Source organism: Mastomys coucha, unplaced genomic scaffold (genome assembly GCF_008632895.1).
Source record: "Mastomys coucha isolate ucsf_1 unplaced genomic scaffold, UCSF_Mcou_1 pScaffold6, whole genome shotgun sequence".
In the NCBI taxonomy this organism is placed as follows: Eukaryota; Metazoa; Chordata; class Mammalia; order Rodentia; family Muridae; genus Mastomys; species Mastomys coucha.
The window spans coordinates 39,710,104-39,728,743 of NW_022196912.1; the positions used below are offsets into that span (position 1 = coordinate 39,710,104).

At 46.2% G+C, this 18,640-nt stretch overlaps 1 protein-coding gene across 4 annotated transcripts in view; it reads left to right on the top strand.

The window, feature by feature from the left end:
• The first annotated feature begins 4,031 nt into the window (after positions 1-4,031).
• The window catches only part of Asap2 (ArfGAP with SH3 domain, ankyrin repeat and PH domain 2), a 171,099-nt gene continuing 156,490 nt past the window's right edge, over positions 4,032-18,640 (top strand). For all 4 annotated transcript variants that reach the window (XM_031356927.1, XM_031356930.1, XM_031356928.1 and 1 more), the window contains exon 1: positions 4,032-4,462. In XM_031356927.1, coding sequence (XP_031212787.1) covers positions 4,337-4,462 — 126 coding nt within the window. In that variant the 5' untranslated portion in view covers positions 4,032-4,336. The remainder of the gene's footprint in view (positions 4,463-18,640) is intronic.

Consider the following 18,640-nt stretch of genomic DNA (forward strand, 5'->3'; position numbering starts at 1 on the left):
GGAGGGGAGATGCTCACAGCATGACAGAGGGGAGTCAGAGAGAGGAGGGAAGCCAGACTCCTGGTATTCTCTTCCCTGAAAGGATCTAGTAACACTTCCCCAGCAAAGGCCTGCCTGCCATCTTCCACTACCTCTCCAAAGCACTGTCAAGAGGATGCTGATGATTTCATCTGAGGCCTACATGTCTTTATCCTAAACTTTTTAACTCTTCAAAGTCTCAAAAAGAATCGACTTGTTTCTGAGAGAGGGTCTCCCTGTGTAGCCCAGGTTAGCCACAGTCTAAGAGAGATCTGCCTGTTTCTTCCTTTAGAAGGCATGGCCACCACACCCGGCCACCATACCTAGTTTTTAAAAAATAGCTCTCAGTGGTAAAACTGATCTGAAACGAACTTGTATGAATTTACGCGTAGTTCTTGCTTATCCCAACTTTAGGAATAACAAACCCTTTCTCTCTCTGCCACTGCTCTGATGTGGTTTGTCCCCTAATGGTCCACGTATTGGAAAGCCTTGGCCTTGGTGTCATGGTGCGGCTGAGGTGGGGCCTAGGAGGAGGTAGGGCACTGATGGTACTATCTTTGGAAGCAATTAAGGTAGTTTGCTTGGGACCTTCATTAGTTCTCGCTAGAGAGTTCTAAAATAGAGAGTTTGATGTCTGTCTCTCTGGCTTCCAGCCTGTGATCAATCTTACAGGTAAATAATGTCAGCCTTATGCTACTACCTACCATGAAGCTACATGGAAGGGGCTGCTTGATCCTAGACGATACACTTCTGTCCTAGTTTGCTTTCTGTTGCCGTGATAAAACACTGACTAAAAAGAACTCGAGGGAGGAAAGGGTTTATCTGGGCCACAGGTTATAGACCATCATTCAGGAAAGCCAAGGCAAGAACTGGAGGCAGGAGCTGAAGCAGAGACCATGGAGGAATGATGCTTACTGGCTTGCCTTCCTTAATCACCTCAGCCCCTTTCTTATACCGCCCATGCCCACCTGCCTAGGAATAGTGCCGCCAACAGTGGACTGGGCCCACCTACATCAGTGAATAATCAGGAAAATGTCATACAAATATGTCTGCGTTCCAATCTGATGAAAGCAATTCCTTGATTGAGATTCCCTTTCCACTTATATCTAGGCTTGTGTCAAGTTGACAAAACTAACCAGGGCAGCCACCAGAACCACTAGCTAAATTCCTCCCCCCTTCCCTCCCCTTGCTGTTTTTATTTTCTCCCAGTGTGAGAGATAAACACACAGGCTCTATATACTCCAGGCAAGCACTAGCAAGGTACCACAGGGTAACATCCCAGCCAACCTCCTCTTCTTCATAAAATTTCCAGCCTCAGGTATGTTATAGCAACAAAAACAGACCAGTACATCCAAGGTAAGAAGAAAGTAGGACTATAATCTTTTATATGAAAAATATAGGCCAAATATATATGGATTATAATTGCTTAGATTTTATTTATTTATTTATTTATTGTATTTTTTTTCCAGCCCCACTTGCTTGCTCTGCTGCCCTGCCCCCACCCCCTTGCTCTGGCCCTGCTTGCTCTGAATTTCTCAGATTTTAAAGTATATAGTTTTACATGGTATACTTTTGAACCAACCCCTAGTGAGGTCTAGACCAATACAGTATGATCAAATGAATTTATATTTTACAGTAACACATAAATGTTTGTATGGTATGGGATAAATGAAATTGTATATTACCTCAATTCAGTTTTAGGACAATTTTACCATTAAGAATTAAGAATTATTATATATTTTTGAGACAGGGTTTCTCTGTGTAGAGCCCTGGCTGTCCTGGAACTCACTTTGTAGACCTGGCTGTCCTTGAGCCCATAGAGATCCACCTGCCTCTGACTCCTGTGTGCTGGGGTTAAAGGAGTGTAACACCATGCCCAGCAAGAATTTTTTTTTTTTTTTGTGACTGGGTTTCTCTAAAATAGCCCTGGCTGTCCTGGAACTCTGTAGACCAGACTGGCCTCGGACTCAGAAATCTGCCTGCCTCTGCCTCCCAAGTGCTGGGATTAAAGGCATGAGCCACCACTGCCCGGCCCAAGAATTAATTTTTAATAATTATTTTAGTAATTATTTCAGTTATTTTTTAAAAATAATATTAGTAGTGTCCAGTCCTCTAATGGTAATATCAGCATCTTCTTCTCCTGATGCATTAAAATATGTAAATGAGGGCTGGGTAAGTAGCTCATTCATTGGTGGGGCGCTTGCCTACAAGTCAAAGCCTTGGATTCAATCTTCAGTAGCATACACAAAGGAGTGGGTAGTGTTTTTTTTTTTTTTGACTCGGGTTCAACATTTAAACTTTAAATTATGTTCGTGTCTGTGTGTCTCTCTGTGTGTGTGTCTGTGTGTGTCTCTTTGTGTGTGTGTGTTAGACAAACATTGATTAGTTTGACTGGTACTATATTAGATGCCAAGGAAAAAGACTTCCAAGGCATCACAGAGACCAGGCCTCCAAAAATAAAACCTTGAAAAGTTACAGGAAATATTCTTCAACTTCAGAGAAGAACAAAAGGACTTACTGGTGGGAAGAGAGGCAGAGGGATCAGAAAATTGCTTCGTGCAGGAGAGCATGTACTATTAACACAATACCCTCAAGTTATACACGCTGAGATAGGTGTGTTCCTGAGACACTAAATGCATGGGCGCTCACAACGGTAGCAAGTGGCAGAGAGTTGCAGAGTTTTGGGATTGCAATTTATTGCCTAGCGCAGGAATAAAAGCTACCCACTGGCACAGCTATTTTTGAAGGCTGGACTTATTCACACGCAGTGCTAGTAAAATACCAGAAGCCATACATAATGTCTGACCCCAGCCACCACCTCATACAGCAGATTTGTGCCTGGGAGCCTTAAAAAGATTGACTAGTCTACTGTCCCACGGCAGCAGGAGACCACTTTTATCTCTCACGTTGGGTTTACAATGTCTCTCACACTCCCTCCTTTTCAGACACACAAAAGGGTTTTGTAAACTTTCTCTAGGCTGTATTGCTGGCAGCAGCAGTAACCATGCCTCTAGCCTTGGGAGTTATAGGGTGTGATTTTTGACTAGTGTCTTCAGAACCTCTGGGTTTTTAAAATACAGCTGAGCTTTTCCGAATGAGATATAGATGAAAATGTCCTAATTCACATGATTTATTGGCCCAGTCTTGTCTGTGATCAGCCAGCTGTGGGTTGGAGTGCTCTCTCTGAGAACCATCAGGTACAATCACCCTCCTCTTCTTAGGTTCTACCTCTGGTTCTCTTGGGAATCTTCCACTTCCGATAGCAACACCAGTGCATTCTGTGATCTTCTCAGGGTGAAGTCTGGCCTAGCACCCTAAAACTGTTTACAAGTAACTGGGAGTATCCCTAATAAGCTTAAGGAATACGATGTTTACTAGGGGTTGGAATATTCTTCCGAGTCGAAGGTCATAGGTTTGAATTCCCATTCGGCCTATACCATGGTCAACTCCCTATGCAAAATATCCATCTTTACCCCGGGCTTGTTAAGGCTGTGGGAAGGCGCACAGACAGAACATGGCCCTATCATTGCATCCCAAACTGTCCCTGCGACTAGTCTCGCTAGGGTGCCCTGGAGGATTTCACCGTCCTGTAGGGGGCGAGCTACCCACACTGTCTTCACTGGCCTTTCCCTGATGTTCTGGTGGGGAATTCGGCCCAGAGGTGAAATTAGGGAGCAAAAGAGTGGGCTCCCGTCCAGCCGGGAAGCCGGTGTCCCCGGTTCCAGTACACGCCCTCTGGGTAATGTAGCTAGGGCTCATGGCGGGCACGGGGTGGGGGTCGGGTGCCGCAGCCCGGAATAGGGCGCGCCCTCGAACCCCTGCACGTCCCGAAGGCAGACACAATGCGGCGGCCCGCAGCGGCTGACAGGCTCGGAGCGCACACCGCCCTCCTTCCTGCGGCCTCCGCTTCCCGGCGGCGCGGTGGCGGCGAGCGCGCCGATTGGCGGCCCGGCCTGCGCCCCGCCCCGCCCCGCCGGCCACCGCCCCCTCCCCAGCCGGGACCCGCCCCTCTCCGCGGGAGGCGTCGGGGCCAGCGGCTGGGTGGCGGGCAGTTCCCGCCGGCTGTGCGCGCCCGCGTCAGGGCTCGCTCGGAGAGGACGCGGCGGCGGCGGCGGCTCCCGGTGCACAGCGGGCAGAGCTGCGGACTGCGCGCTCCCCTGCTCCCACCGGGCGTCCCGCGGTGGCTCCCGCGCCCTGCGGCGGCTCCCGCGCCCCGCGCTCCCCTTTGTCCGCGGCCCCGAGCGGCGGCGGCGGCGGGGTCGGAGCCCGCGCCCTGGGCGACTGAGGCGGCGGCGGTCCGCGCCGGGGCGCCGCGGCGATGCCGGACCAGATCTCCGTGTCGGAATTCGTGGCCGAGACCCATGAGGACTACAAGGCGCCCACGGCCTCTAGCTTCACCACGCGCACGGCCCAGTGCCGGAACACCGTGGCGGCCATCGAGGAGGTGAGCGGTAGCCTCGGCGGCGCGGGGCGGGAGGCTAGGGCCGCGGGGAACGCGCTGCGCCCTGGGGACCCGCTAGGCTTCCGCGCCTGGTGCCCGATGCCCAGTGCCCGCCGCCTGCGCCCACACCCGGGAAAAGTTTCTGGTCCCCCAGTGCCGGACGCGGCCGGGCCAGCAGTGCCCGACACAGAAGCCCTTTGTTCCCTGAGAGGTGGCTCTGGGGAGAGACTGCTTGGCCACCTTTGGGCCTTTTTTTGGGAACCCTCCTGTCTGCTTCCATTTCCCTCGCAGGGTTTCAGGTCCTTTGCTCCCATCCTCGGAGAGGTCAACTTCGGCTGCAGAGTCCGTGGCGGCTGCGAGCCGGGGACCCCTGCGAGCTCTGCGGCTCCGGAGTGATGGGTCCCCCTGCGCGGACCTCTCCAACTTGTTCCAGAAGTGGCCCGGCGGGGGCAGCTGTGCGTTCGTAGCCAACAAGCAGAGCAGATCCAGGGGACCCCAAGCTGTTTAGGCAGGGGTGCCCATCCCAGCTTGGGAGGCCTGGCAGTTCCCACTGTGTGCCGCAGAGCAGCGTTGCCGAGGGATGTGGAGAACCCGCGCTTTGAGGTCCAGAAGGCCCTTGGTGGCCGCTTCTGAGCTACCTGTGTGGTGCCTGTTGACAGTATGGTCAGCTCCTTTGCCCTTAACCTGGAAAAGGCCTGGTTTTAATAAGGGCTTTCAAGGTGCATAGTCATCGTATTGAGTGGCTAAGCCGCGAGCTCTCCAGATCCCGGGGAAGAGGGACTGCAAGAGCGAAGCAGCTTGGATTGAAAACTGAAGCAAGCTTGGAAGAGGCTGCGTGAGTCCAGGGACCACAGCTGGCCGTAGCTTGGGAGAGTCTCACTTACATCGTTTTCTTTACCTCCCAAACAGAATTTAGAGTTCCTTGTTTTCAGCTCTGTGGGCTTTGTGCGTCCAGCTGGACCCACAATGGGTAGCTGGAGTATGAGACACTCACGTGTAGCAGTAGTGAGCCTATGATTATATTTCCTTTGGTCAGAATTTGAAGATCGGGGTAGATATTTTAAAATACTTGTGCCAGAGGTTGGTCTTTAGAGAGCTTTTAAATTAAGCTATGTCATCACATCCTTTCCTCTTGCTTGAACAAAGCATTCGCTATTAGGCTTTGCCTGAAAAAAAAATCTAGACTATTTTTCTTTCGTGTAAAATATTTTCCTTCTCTTTCTCTTTCTTTCTTCCTTCCTTCCTTCCTTCCTTCCTTCCTTCCTTCCTTCCTTTCTTTCTTTTTTTCTTTTCTTTTCTTTTCTTTTCTTTTCTTTTCTTCTTTATTTTTTCCAAGACAGGGTTTCTCTGTGTAGCCCCGACTGTCCTGGAACTCACTCTGTAGACCAGGCTGACCTCAAATCCAGAAATCCACCTGCCTCTGCTTCCCAAGTGCTGGGATTAAAGGTGTGCGCCACCACCGACCGGCCAATGTTTTTCTTTGTAGACCTACACAGTCAGGACTAGACTCAATGAGAAAATACTAGGTTCAGCATCCTGCTCTTGGAAGTATAACTAGTGAATCTGCTCTTCTCCTTCACCACTTCCCCCCACCCCTCTTTCTTTTCTCTCACTCATCTTCCAAAGATCTGCTTGTCAACCTTTTGTGGCCAGTTGAGTGAGTGCAGATTGCTTTAGTCTACTTTTGTCAGCCTGGCCTTTAGATGTCAGTTGATGCCTTTAGATGAGGCAGGTGGGGGATGAGGCATGGGGAGCCCCATAGGGGCCAGTTGAAAAGCACTAGGAAGTCATAGTGTTTTGAAAAATGCATCATTAGCGCTTATGAAAATGACTGCATTCAAAAAGGTAGGAATCCTTCTGTGGGAAGGACACTTTGTGTGTGCTGTCCTTAAAAGAAAGCTCGTGTTTATAAAGTTATGGTGCTTCTCTCCCTGTATTGAATCGGTTAAGTATCACTAATACTGGCAGATGTTGGAAAGCCAGGCAAACAGGAGTTGCAATTAAAGTTGGCATAGCCTCTCTCTGATTAATTTTACTTTATAGTGGATGAACCCAAAGCTGCTTTTGCATGCAGTGCAGGAGATTACCCAAGAGCTCAGTTACTGAGTAGATTAAAGAGGGACTGGATTTGGTCATTTTGTTAAATTGCAGGCTTGCTTCACTCGGCCTCCTAAGCAGAAAATGGATTCGAGTTGGAAACAGGGAAAAACTGAAATCCTTGCAGGCTTTTCTCATTTTAAGTAAACCCAGCATCCACTCAAGGATAACAGTGTATATGAACTAATTTGAAGGGTGAAAGGACTCAGCGTGGATTACTTGAAATAATGCTTTCTTTCCCTCTTAGATTATTTAATGTTGACTTCCATTACAAAAGGTTGTTCTCTGTCTAATGTAATAATACACTATGTTCACATAGTGGACTTTAAGCAGACATCTTTTTGTTGTGAGATGAGACATCAGAGTGGGTTTTGTGACATACAAAAAGTTACGCATTTCATAGAAATATGACTGAAAAATAAAAGTCCCTGGTCTTCTATTTAAATGAGTTATGGATTAGTAAACTTACCTGATTAACTTTGGCAAACCTGTTTGCTTCCAATGGAGGATATGTCTGGCCATAGTTATTCTCTGACTGAAGTAGGCTTTCTTGGCTTACATACCTGTAGCTAGAGTGTCCGTAGTTAGCCAGTGCCTGGCCTGTATTACAGGTATCATGCTGTTGTGTTTAGTATCTATCCCTGATTTGTAGGTGAGGAATTTGAGGCTAGGAGATTAGTTCAGGTTATAGACCCAGCAAGTGGAGTTTGAATGGGCTGGATGCTGCTTTCACAAACTGCATGGCTTTATCTAATGCTTAGTGATGGTGTGTTCTGAAAACTGCCCCTTGCTAGATCAGCCACCTCCAAGTCATCACTTTCCAGTTGTATGAATTGGGATGAGACATGCCCCCCCCCCCCGCCTTATCACTTTTATCGTTTTCAGTCCAGTTCATAGTCTAGATAATCATGTCTGTTTCTGAAGGTTCTGGTACAGTACCCAATACACTTATTAAGCGGTAGCTGCTTTGCCAGATTTCACTGTAGTTAATAATATATAGACCCTGGAATGAGCAAGGGAGAAGGAAATGGATGAACGGATGAAGGTGTGTGTATATAAATGGAAACTGTTGTTCCCTCCCCCTAGGCGTGCATGTGTATGTGTGTGTGCATGTGTATGTGCGTGTGTGTGTGTGTGTGTGTGTGTGTGTGTGTGAGAGAGAGAGAGAGAGAGAGAGAGAGAGAGAGAGAGAGAGAGAGAGAGAAAGAGAGAGAGAGAGAGGAGGCTCCTGTGTTGACTGAAGCCAGAGGTTGGCATTACAATGTTTTCCTGAATCAGTTCTCCAATGCCTGTCTCTGTTCCCCCTGAATCCCGGGGATTCCCATGCAGGTTCATAAGCTTGTGTAGCAAGCCCCAGACCCCCTAAGCTGTCTTCCCAGCCTCCCATGTATTCTCTCTAATGAGTTTATTGTCTTGGTAACAGGTGAGAGTGTGGCTGGTTTGAAACTTTTCACTTCATGATGACTTTCTCTGGGTGACGTAATTATTTTGCACAGTTTGCAAAGTGTGGAGCGCAACTGGAATCAGCTCTATGCTTTGGAAATAAGGGAGAAAATGAGTAACTGTGGCATAAATCTGAAAACTGAGCTACACTCCTCTCCCCTAGCCTTGTTTGTTTGTTTGTTTGTTTGTTTTTGTTTTGTATCTTAGTTTATTTGAACCTCTGGCTACTTCAAAATACTCCAGAAATAGAGAAACATTGTGTGCATTCTTGGGATATTCGTGTTGTTAGTTAGAGCTTCTTCATAGCACCATTCATTCTGCCGTGCTGATTTGGCATTGATGTAGTTTTAAAAATAAATTTGATATTGACTCTTAAGTATTAAAATTTAATCTTCTTCCTTCCGGGGCCACGAGTCTCTTATTCTGTTGTCCTTGGTTACCTTGGAAATCGCTTTGCTGTTCTAACTGCAAAAGGAGAATGAACATCTGGAAAGTACAGACTCCCAAGGGGCTGCTGTTCATGGGGCCAGGCTCCACCCAGCAGTTCCAGTGGGAACTGGCCTTGCATTTGATTCTGAGTTGCAGTCCTTTGTGACTTGTTTGTAAACCAGCTCCTTCAGAATACCAGGCTAACAGATTTTGGATCTGTGGTCAGAAGGATGCCACCTTTTTTTTTGGTGTTTTTATATCCTTGGAAGGGAATAGATTAACAGGCCATCATTTTATGCTGCCCCGAAATCTGGATTGGTGTGTACCTGGAACTTTGGAATCAGTTAGGGTAGAATTGGTTTTCCTCCAGCTGAATTCAATTTCTCTTTTATGATTAGTGGTGCAGTTACTATGATGTGTGTGTTCCAGCTCTTGCTGCGGTTCACTTGGGACCTGTTGCTGTGTAGTAGGTAAAGAGGGCACTAATTTCTCCTGTTTGAAAGCACGTATGGTTCTGTGGGGGAGAAACCGATTCTCCAGGCAGATCAGTGCACTTAGGTGACGTGAGGCCATGTCTTCGAGAACATCTGTGGTGATGATATAGAGACCAGGAACACTGGGACAGCTTACGTGCGGTCAGGGTTGTGGGTGGAGAGGGCCTTGAATGGAAGCCTTTCTCAAGAGGGCTCCAAGGTAGTTTAATCCAGTCTTCCATATCTGTGTCCCTACCTTAGGGAAATATTTACCTACTCTTGAGCTGGTGGCCAACTAGGCCTTTGGTGGGATTTTCATATCCATCCAGGCTGCAGAAGGCTGCTTAGGCCAAGAATTTACAGAGGCCTTTCATGGTGGGGCACATACATTCCTGCACTTTTGGCTTTTGGTCAGCGTAGTAGCCCAAAGAATGAAGTCAGCTCCTTGCTCACATTACTGTCTCAGATGCTTGGTGGCCCCGTGGGTTGGTGGCCACTCTGTTGCCTGATGTAGATTCAGGATTTCGTTCTACAGACCTGCAGGAAGTCCTGTTGATGAGTACAGTTTTAGAACCTTGCAACTCCAAAATGCTTCACCAGACAGTACCAGTCAGCGTGGTGTGGAACTTGCAGAGCCTCAGATCCCGTGGTAGATCTGTGGAATCGGCCTGCATTTTAACAGCACTCTCGGGAGCAGTGTGTACACCAGGGTTTGAAAGTACTGTTGTAGGCTGCCCTGAGTCCTGGCTGTATTTCAGAGTCGCCTGGTGGGGGAAGGGGGATTCTGTGGACTGGCTCTGCTCTCCTGAATTCTGAACTCATATGATTTGGGTAAGCCCTGGAGCTTCCATATTTTAAAAAGGCTCCTCCCTTGTTGATAATCACTGATAGACAGGTGATTATGTCATGCTGTGTGCCAGGTTGTGATAAGTCAAGGTTATGCATAATTTGGGGGATAGGATGTGGTTTTGGAGGGGAGGAAACTGAAATCAGGGCAGGCCTCTTTGCAGAAGTGACCTTTGAGAGGTTTGGAATGTAGAGGCTGCCTGCTTGCAAAGACCTGGGCATAGACGAGTCCTGGAAAAGGCCTGAGATGTGAGTGTCAGGGCAGACAGAAGGCGGGGAGAGGGGAGGGGCCTGTGTGGAGGGGTGGCTTAGGGCCAGATTGCACCCGGCTTTACCTTGGGGAGGGAATTTGCACTGTGGAGTGGAACGAAGTTGTTAGAAGGTTTGGGGCTCAGACTCTCAAGGTCTGATTTCCTCTTTAGGGTTTACATTTTTATTGATTTGTATCTAGATGCGATACGTATGTGCAGACACCCTCAGAGACGAGAGCTTATGGAGCCGGGGTTGTTGGCAGCTGGGAATTGCTTGTTGTGGGTGCTGGGAATGAAGCTTGGGACCTCCTGGAGAGCAGGAAGTTCTCTTAGAGTAAGCCATTTCTCCAGCCACCAGTTCACATTTTAAGGACACTTCAATGGTTGTTCCTAGGCCTAGGAGAAAAGTGGGAAGACCAGCAAAGGGCTAGGGGTTCGTTGTCATCATTTGTGTGCTGAGTTGGTGGCAGTGCAGAAGGCCAAGTGTCCTTTGAACTGGGTGTGGGACAACAAACAGTGCAGCTCATGCCCTGACACTTGAAGCATGGGTCTCCTCCCATCAGCCCTAAGGTAAAGCTGGCAGTGCCCAGCATGCTTTAGTGGCAGAGACCAGTCCTACCGTGAAGATTGGCTGGCTGGAGGACTAGTACTGGGACCAGTCTTACTGCAGATGCTGAGCAAGGTGTGGAGGGGGTTGGGGGGGGCCTTCACTGCTGCTGGTTTGGGGCAGATGTTAACTGCTGATGCTTGTTCCTTGGCACACACACTCCTCTCCAGCTCCTCAACCTCTCTCTCCTCTCAGTACTGAAGTGAGATGAATCATTTAGACATGATTCCCTAATTCGACCCCGTGACCGGGCCTTCAAAGTAGACGGCTTGCTGCTTTTCTGCATGTGTGGTTTTGGTGTGTCTGTGATGCAGAGGATAAAGGGATTGCCACTTGGAACTGGAATGCTGAGCCAGTGTTTTTATGATGATGTTTGTTCTTCCGAAGGAATTTGGTCGAGTTTTTCTCTTCATATATATATTTAGGTACCTGTCATATAGTATCACCATCAAATGCCGGGGCTGTGAAAGAGGACAGGCCTGTTGTGGACGAACCCTCAGGTTGAGTATAAAGTTTTAACTCTTTCTCGCCTGTACCATCCATCTCTTTGAAAGCATACCCCTTTTTAGAAGGACTGCATACTTCTCTTGTTCTTTCTGGCTTACCATGGAGCCCAGGCTGGCCTTCAGTACTCCCTTCCGGTCTCTGAGTGCTGGGAGTTTTACAGGTCCCCCGCAGAAAGAGGTTAACATGTAGAAGAAAGTCTTAAGATTTTAAATGGAACCAGTGATACCGAATTCAGTTTGCAAAACATTAAAAAAAAAAAAGATACGCATACTGATATGTGACTCTTTTTTTAAAATGATGTCAGGATTTATTATTGGGTTGAATAGGTACTTCAGTTGTAGAGTACTATGAGTGTAAATAATATGGTGTGACATTGCTAATAATTACAATGTGGGGTTGTGGCACCTTTTATCTAAGGCCTGGGTAACAGTAACACTAATTGGGATGTGTTGTTTTCATTCACAGTTGAAGAAAGGCTGGATTTCAGCTAGATGCTAATGATGTGTACACACATACATTTTCTTTTTCTTCATCCAAGTAGTATATGGACCCCTTAAATTCAGTCTGAAGATTCCTGGTTTGATGGGACAATGTCTCAAATTTGACTTTGGATGGCTAGTTCTTTGCAAACTCTATAAACCAGACCGTATAACTATCGTCAGTGTCATAAACCAATTCTAGGAGTCTAGCTGAGAGCAGTCACACGCAGAGCCAGTGTGCTAAGCCACTGTTAGCTGGTGAGGTAGTAGAGGTGTTTAGAAGAGCCCTAGGGAGGTGGGGAGCTATCCAACTTTGATGTCACCCTCATTGCTCTATGGTGAGGTCGTGGGCAGTTTCTCGGCCCGGTAGCATGCCTCTGAGCTTAGCAGGCCTGCAGTCGTACCTCAGAGTCTAGTAGTTAGGATCAGAACCTGGTGGCCTCTGCAGGCCAGCTCTACTGTGTGTATTCTTCTTGTTTGTCTAACATGTTATTATATACTGGCCTTGATGTGGGACAGGTTTCACTGGAAAATGATAGTAGTTTCCCAGGCACCTTCCACCCAGGGGATCAAGGGAGGCTTGATGGGGACACTGGGACATTGTTCTTCTGATGAGGTCCCCTGCCCCCATCTTCCTGTATTTGTTGGGCATTATTGAGTACCAGACATCCTTCAGTATAATGGGGTCGTTACTGAAGCTGCAGAGAAGACCGGTCACCTTATCAACTTCACAGAGCTGGACTGAGTTGGAGCCAGGATTTGGACCAAGATTTTTTTTCCCTCCGTGAACATATGTGTTCACTTGTGTGTGTAGAGGCCCGAGGGTGACATCAGGAGTCTCCTTTGACCATGTTCTACCTTATTAATTGAGGAAGAGATGGTAGTTGAATTTAGAGCGCACGGGTACAGGCTAGGCTTCCTGTTCCTGGGGTCTCCCATTTCTACCTTCCAAGCCCTGGATTACAGGCTGGCTGCCATGCCCACCCAACAGTTATACAGGTTCTGGGATCTGAACTCTGTCCTCACCTGTGCATGACAATCTGCTGGGTCATCTCCCCAGAATTCAGATCAAGCCTTTGACATCAGTGTCTGCTGTTTCTGCAGCCACCTGTTCTGCAGAGCTGGTGTCTAAGGAAACCTTGGCTGCATCGATGCCTTTGAGTCAAGGCCGTCGCTTTCGCTGCTGTTTTTAGTGAGTGGGCACTGGCACTTTTCTTGAGTGGGAACTCCGGTAGATCCCTGGGGACGCTTTGTTTCCTCCCTCCCGGGAGCCCGGGAGAAGCTCTTTTTCCTTTTCCTGCCCCGCCTAGCCCAGCTCTGTAGAGACGGTGGCCAGCCATTGCTCACACTCTGGCAGGAGGCTGCTCAGCCAAGGGTGTTATTAATGATGTCATTCTTTCTGCTGGGTGCTGGTGATGGCTTTGCCAATAACATTGGCTGGTTGATGAAGACAGTGTCGTCAGATGATGGGTTCCCTTGACATAGAATTTTAACAAATCAGCTTTTTGGGGCTCCTCTTCTTAATTTCTCAGAAGAAATCTTGTGGTTTTGTTTTTAAAGACAATGACAATGACCAGTACTTTTTTGTTTGTTTGTTTGTTTGTTTGTTTTGTTTTTCGAGACAGGGTTTTTCTGTGTAGCCCTGGCTGTCCTGGTACTCACTCTGTAGACCAGGCTGGCCTCGAACTCAGAAATCCACCTGCCTCTGCCTCCCAAGTGCTGGGATTAAAGGTGTGTGCCACCACTGCCTGGCTGACCAGTACTTTTATGGGCTTTAATTCTATGTTAAGAATATGTGTATATGCCAGTTGATTACCTAATACCAAATGGTCAGCCCTGAAGCCATACATATAAATAATATTATACAGATTGAGCAGGTTGTGTTTATGTATTTAGGAATATGCATCTATGTATAAAATAACAATAAAAAGAGAGGTTATGAACTTGAAAGAGAGCAAACAGGGATATGTGGGGTGGTTTGGAGGGTAGAAATGATGAGGTTATATTAGAATTTCAAAAAATAAAGAAAAATAATTGCAAAGCAAGAAAACATTAAATGGGCTTATTTAAGATTATTCCTTTTTGAGAGAGGTCATATTTCTTTTTCATAGTTAGAAATTGAGTCACAGTGGAGTTTTGTGACTCTGGGAAGTTGTCAGACGGGAATCCTGACCACTCGGGCCTTGTTGGTTCTTTAATGTCCTCTCACTATACAAAGGTGAGTTACCTCACTGTAAGTCAGTGACCATTGAGTCGCTGCAGGCCAGCCTCCATTGATGTCAACTTAGAGGAGCTGGGACTGACACCTCCAGGGCTATCAAGTGCTAAACCTGGGGAGGCACTTAGCATAAGGGGCCTTTTAGAGACTTTTTTATTTTATTTTGTTTTGTTTACTTTTGAGCCAGGGTCTCAGGGTGGCCTTGAACTCTATATATCAAAAATGACCTTGGATTTCTGATCCTTCTGCCTCTGCCTCCACCTTCGAAGGCTGCAGTTACAGCATGTGTCATTATGCCTGGTTTATGTGGTGCCAGGGATCAAACCCTGGGCCTCTTGAGTGCCAGGCAAACATTCTACCAACTGAGCTGCCTGCCTCCTAGAGACGTTCCCTGAGAGGTCTTCACTGCCACACAGTGAGTTGTCAAATAATACACCTGGCCCCTTAGGGCTGTGGGTTCCAGAAAGCCATCTGGGTTGTGTATATAAAGGCCTCCTAGTGAACGGACTCAGAGTGTGTCTTCCAGGCCAGCAGATCTGTGTGTGGTGAGGTGACCCTAAAGGATGTCTCAGGGATGTATAGGTCCAGGCAGAGCCTGACACCCCGCTCTCTGTTAGGGGACTTGGGAGAGATGTGTGCTATATATATTCCCTTGAAGCCCCTCATCTGTTACTAAGTCGCTTTTGGAGCCAGGCAGTGGTGGTACACACCTTTAATCCCAGCACTTGGGAGGCAGAGGCAGGTGGATTTCTGAGTTCGAGGCCAGCCTGGTCTACAGAGTGAGTTCCAGGACAGCCAGGGCTACACAGAGAAACCCTGTCTCGAAAAACAAACAAAGAAAAAAAAAAAAAAGAAGAAGAAGCTTTTGGGTCTGAACCGGTGACCACTGGCTATGCCTGTCATAATGGAGGGCAGGATGGATATACTTTACTTTTAGTGACCCTCTTCTCCCTATCTCTATCCATCACTTGGCTGTTTTAGATTATAGGTTGGAAGTCAAAACGAGCTTGACCTCCTCTGTTACCCACTGTAAAGAGTTCCTCCCCAAATATCCAGATACCTCTCTAGTTACCACGACAGTTGTCACATGATCTGGAGTTCTGTTGGGTTCACTGCTGGCGGAAATTTGGGATAAGCAGGGCTGTGTTGCCTGTGGTTTTCTGCAGTCATGGACCACATGCGTTGGTCTCTTGATTTTGCTTTGTGCTGTTTGTCTCTGGCAAAAGGCAGGTTGTAATAATGATCACAAGATTTTGTGGTCACTAATGTGGGCTGCTGAATGTTGCACAAATTTTGGCTTTCTTTCAAAAGTTATTTATTCATTTATTTGTTTACTTATTGTGTATATGTGTGAGCCCGAGTGGATAGCTGTGCATCATGTGCATTCAGGAGCCTGAGGAGGTCAAAATAGGCATCAGAGATGGAACTGGGGTTTGTAGGTGGTTCAGAGCCCCGATGTGAGTTCTGGGAACTACACATGGTTTCTCTGCAAGATCTGCAGCTGCTCTTGACCTCTGAGCCATCTGTCCAGCCCTCTGACTCTTGTATATTGAGGTTTTAGATGAAGGAGAGTGGTGTGTTCATCTTTGGAAGATGTGATGTCTCGTACAGCATCAGTTTCTATGGCTCCTGGTTGCTCGTGTTGTAATAGGATGATATTAGTAGCCAGAGAGTTAGGAGGGCCGGGGTCCAGTTTTGACCAGGTCTCTCTCTGTTTAACTGTGTGATTTTGAATTCCTCCCAGGAAATCTGCCTTGGCTACCCTCTTCAGCCTGAAATCCCCATAGTTGTATGTCATATATATTGAATTTAGATAGGAATAAATATCAGCAAGAAACGGCCACTCTGTAGTTCTGAAAAGGCAGGAGAGGTGTTTAACCAATCTTCAACCCTAATTGTTTACATTAAGATTGCTTCTTTGTCTTGTTGTGGTACTTTTTAGTTTTGCTTTAAGAAAAATCAAAATACAGCACATGTATCATAAAATTGTTCAGGCATGGTAATACATAGAATCCTGTTACTGAGGCCGGGTGGACACTTCAAGTTTGAGATCAGCCTAGACTCTTAGTGAGTTCCAGGCCAGCTATGTCTACAGAGAAAGACTTTGTTCCCCTCTCATTACCCCTGCCCACCATCCTTGTAAAACACTGGTTTTCAACCTTCCTAAAGTTGTGACCCTTTGATACAGTTCTTCATGTTGTATTGACCCCCAACCGTACATTGCTACTTCATAACTGTAATTTTGCTACTATTATGAATTGTTATATAAAAATTTTGGAGATAGAGGTTTACTAAAGGGGTGGAGACCCACAGGTTGAGAAGCATTGCTTCAAAGTATCCAACTTTGTGAGTTTTAGTATATCCCCAGAGTCTAGTCTCCCTCACTTTTAAATTCTAGAATTTTTTTTTTTTAAATAGGAAATGTCACATCTGCTAGTGATCTCTCCATCGTCCCCTTTCCCCTCACTGTGGGCTTCCATTGATCTGCTTTTGGCCTCTGGATTTCCTTACTATGGACTTCTCATATATGGAATCAGACATTTTATGGCTTTTTGTGTTGTCTTCTTTTGCAAGGTTCATTCATGTGGCAGCAAGAAACGGAGCTTTGCCCCTTTTAATGGCAGAATAGTATTTCATTGTGTGTTGCAACACAGTTATTTCTGCTTTTTGGCTATTATGAATGATGCACTGAATTGTTTTTTTTTTTTTTTTTACAAGCTTCTGTGTAGACATATACTCTCACTTCTCTTGGGGCTGAATTGCTAAGTCATGGGTGACTCCGTATTGAAGTTTTTGAGGAACAAGGAACTGCCAGACTTTAAAATGGATATATCACTTTATATTCCCTCTGGCCATGTGTAAGCGTTCCAACTTCCCCACATCCTTGTCAACACTAATTATTATCTGTCTTTTTTGATCATGCCCATTCTTAGGAGCGTGAAGTTGTATCTCACTGTGAGTTTATTTGATGTGCATGTCCTTGATGGATAGATGGCTAATGATGTCAAGCCATGTTTAACGTGCTGGTGGCTGTTCGTATATATTATTGTTGGGGCCTAACTTTTTAAATTCTTTGCCCATTTTTATATTGGCTTGTCTTTTTATTATTGTACGCACATGTCATACATTCTGGACACTGGACAGTAATTTATATCCTGCAGATGCTCCCATTTTTTGGATTGTCATTTCATTCACGTCTGGTATCCTTTGAAACAAAACATTTAAATTTTTATTTAAAAAAATTGAATTATGTGTGTCTGTATATGTGACTGTGCATGAGTGCAGTGCCCAGAGTTCAGAAGAGAGCATCAGATCCACTGGATTTGGAGTTACAGGCAGTTGTAAGCTGTCTGATTTGGGAACTGGGTTCTCTGTAAGAGCCACACACATACTTTGTGTACGGTTAGTTTCTTGTTGACTTGACCCAACCTAGGGTTATCAAAGAGGGAACCTCATCTGAGGAATTGCCTGTATCAGAATGGCCTGTAAGAAAGTCTGTGGGGCATATTCCTCATTAGTGATTGATCTTGGAGGGCCCAGCCCACTGCAACAGGGTTGTCCCTAGGTAGGAAGTCCTGGGCTAGATGATAAAGCCACAGAGAGCAAGCCAGTAAGCTGTGTTCTTCTAGAGTCTCTGCTTCAGTTCCAGTCCCCAGGTTCCTGCCTTGTTTTCCCTTGGAGATGGACTGTGAGCTAAAATATGAAGCCGCTTTTGGTCCTTGTCTATATCACAGTAATAAAAAAAGCAAATAGGACACGCTCTTAACTGCTGAACCACCTCTGCAGTCCCGAGACATACATTTAAACATGTTGATGAACATCTATGAACTTTCCCTCCATCCCATTGCCCTCTCTGTATACCACACAGCCTCCGTTGCTTTAGAGTTAGTGTTCAAATGAGGAAGTATGAGTCTTAACTATTCCTCTCTAAGATTGCTTCAGTGTTCTGGATTCCTGGCAGTTCCATGGGATCATGTTCAACATCTGCAAATAAGCCAGCTAAGACTCTTGGGGAGTTACATGGAATCAGTTTAAGGAATATAGATACCAGCAAACCATCTTTGTATCTTTGTACTTGGGATGTTTTCCCATTGATTTTTTTTTTTTTATTTAATCTAGCAATTTTTGTTTGTTTGTTTGTTTGTTTTGAGACAGGGTTTCTCTGTTTAGCCCTAGCTGTCCTGGAACTCACTCTGTAGATCAGGCTGGCCTCGAACTCAGAAATCCTCCTGTCTCTGCCTCCCAAGTGCTGGGATTAAAGGTGTGCACCACCACTGCCCGGTTTAATTTAACAATGTTTTGTGTTTAATACTGTATGTATCTTTGCATTACTTTGTTTAAATTTGTTCTTAAATATTTTATTCTTCTGGATGCTATCGTGAATGGTATCGTTTTCTTAACTTCGTTTCTAGGTTATCATTATTGTATAGAAATACAGTTGATATTTGTATACTAAATATAGGCTGAACCTTGATGGATTTATTTACTGGTTCTTACTGTGTTGTGTGCATAGTTTTAGGATTTTCCGTAACACGACATCATAGATAGAGATAGTTATAGTAAGATGAACTGGCTGCTTTACTTCTTTTTCTTGCCTAATTTCTAGATCAAGTCTTGATCATTTCGAAATTATCCTTTGGTTTCCAGAATGGTAATTTTTCTGAGTGATGACTTGGATATATTTTTAAGCTTATTTATTAATTGTGTGCACACATGCACCGTGGTGCACATCTCACATAGATGTGTAGAGGTTATTAGGGTAACTTTAAGAAGTCTGTTTTTGTTCCGGATATGGCAGGGCACACCTTTCATCGCAGCACTTGGGAGGCAG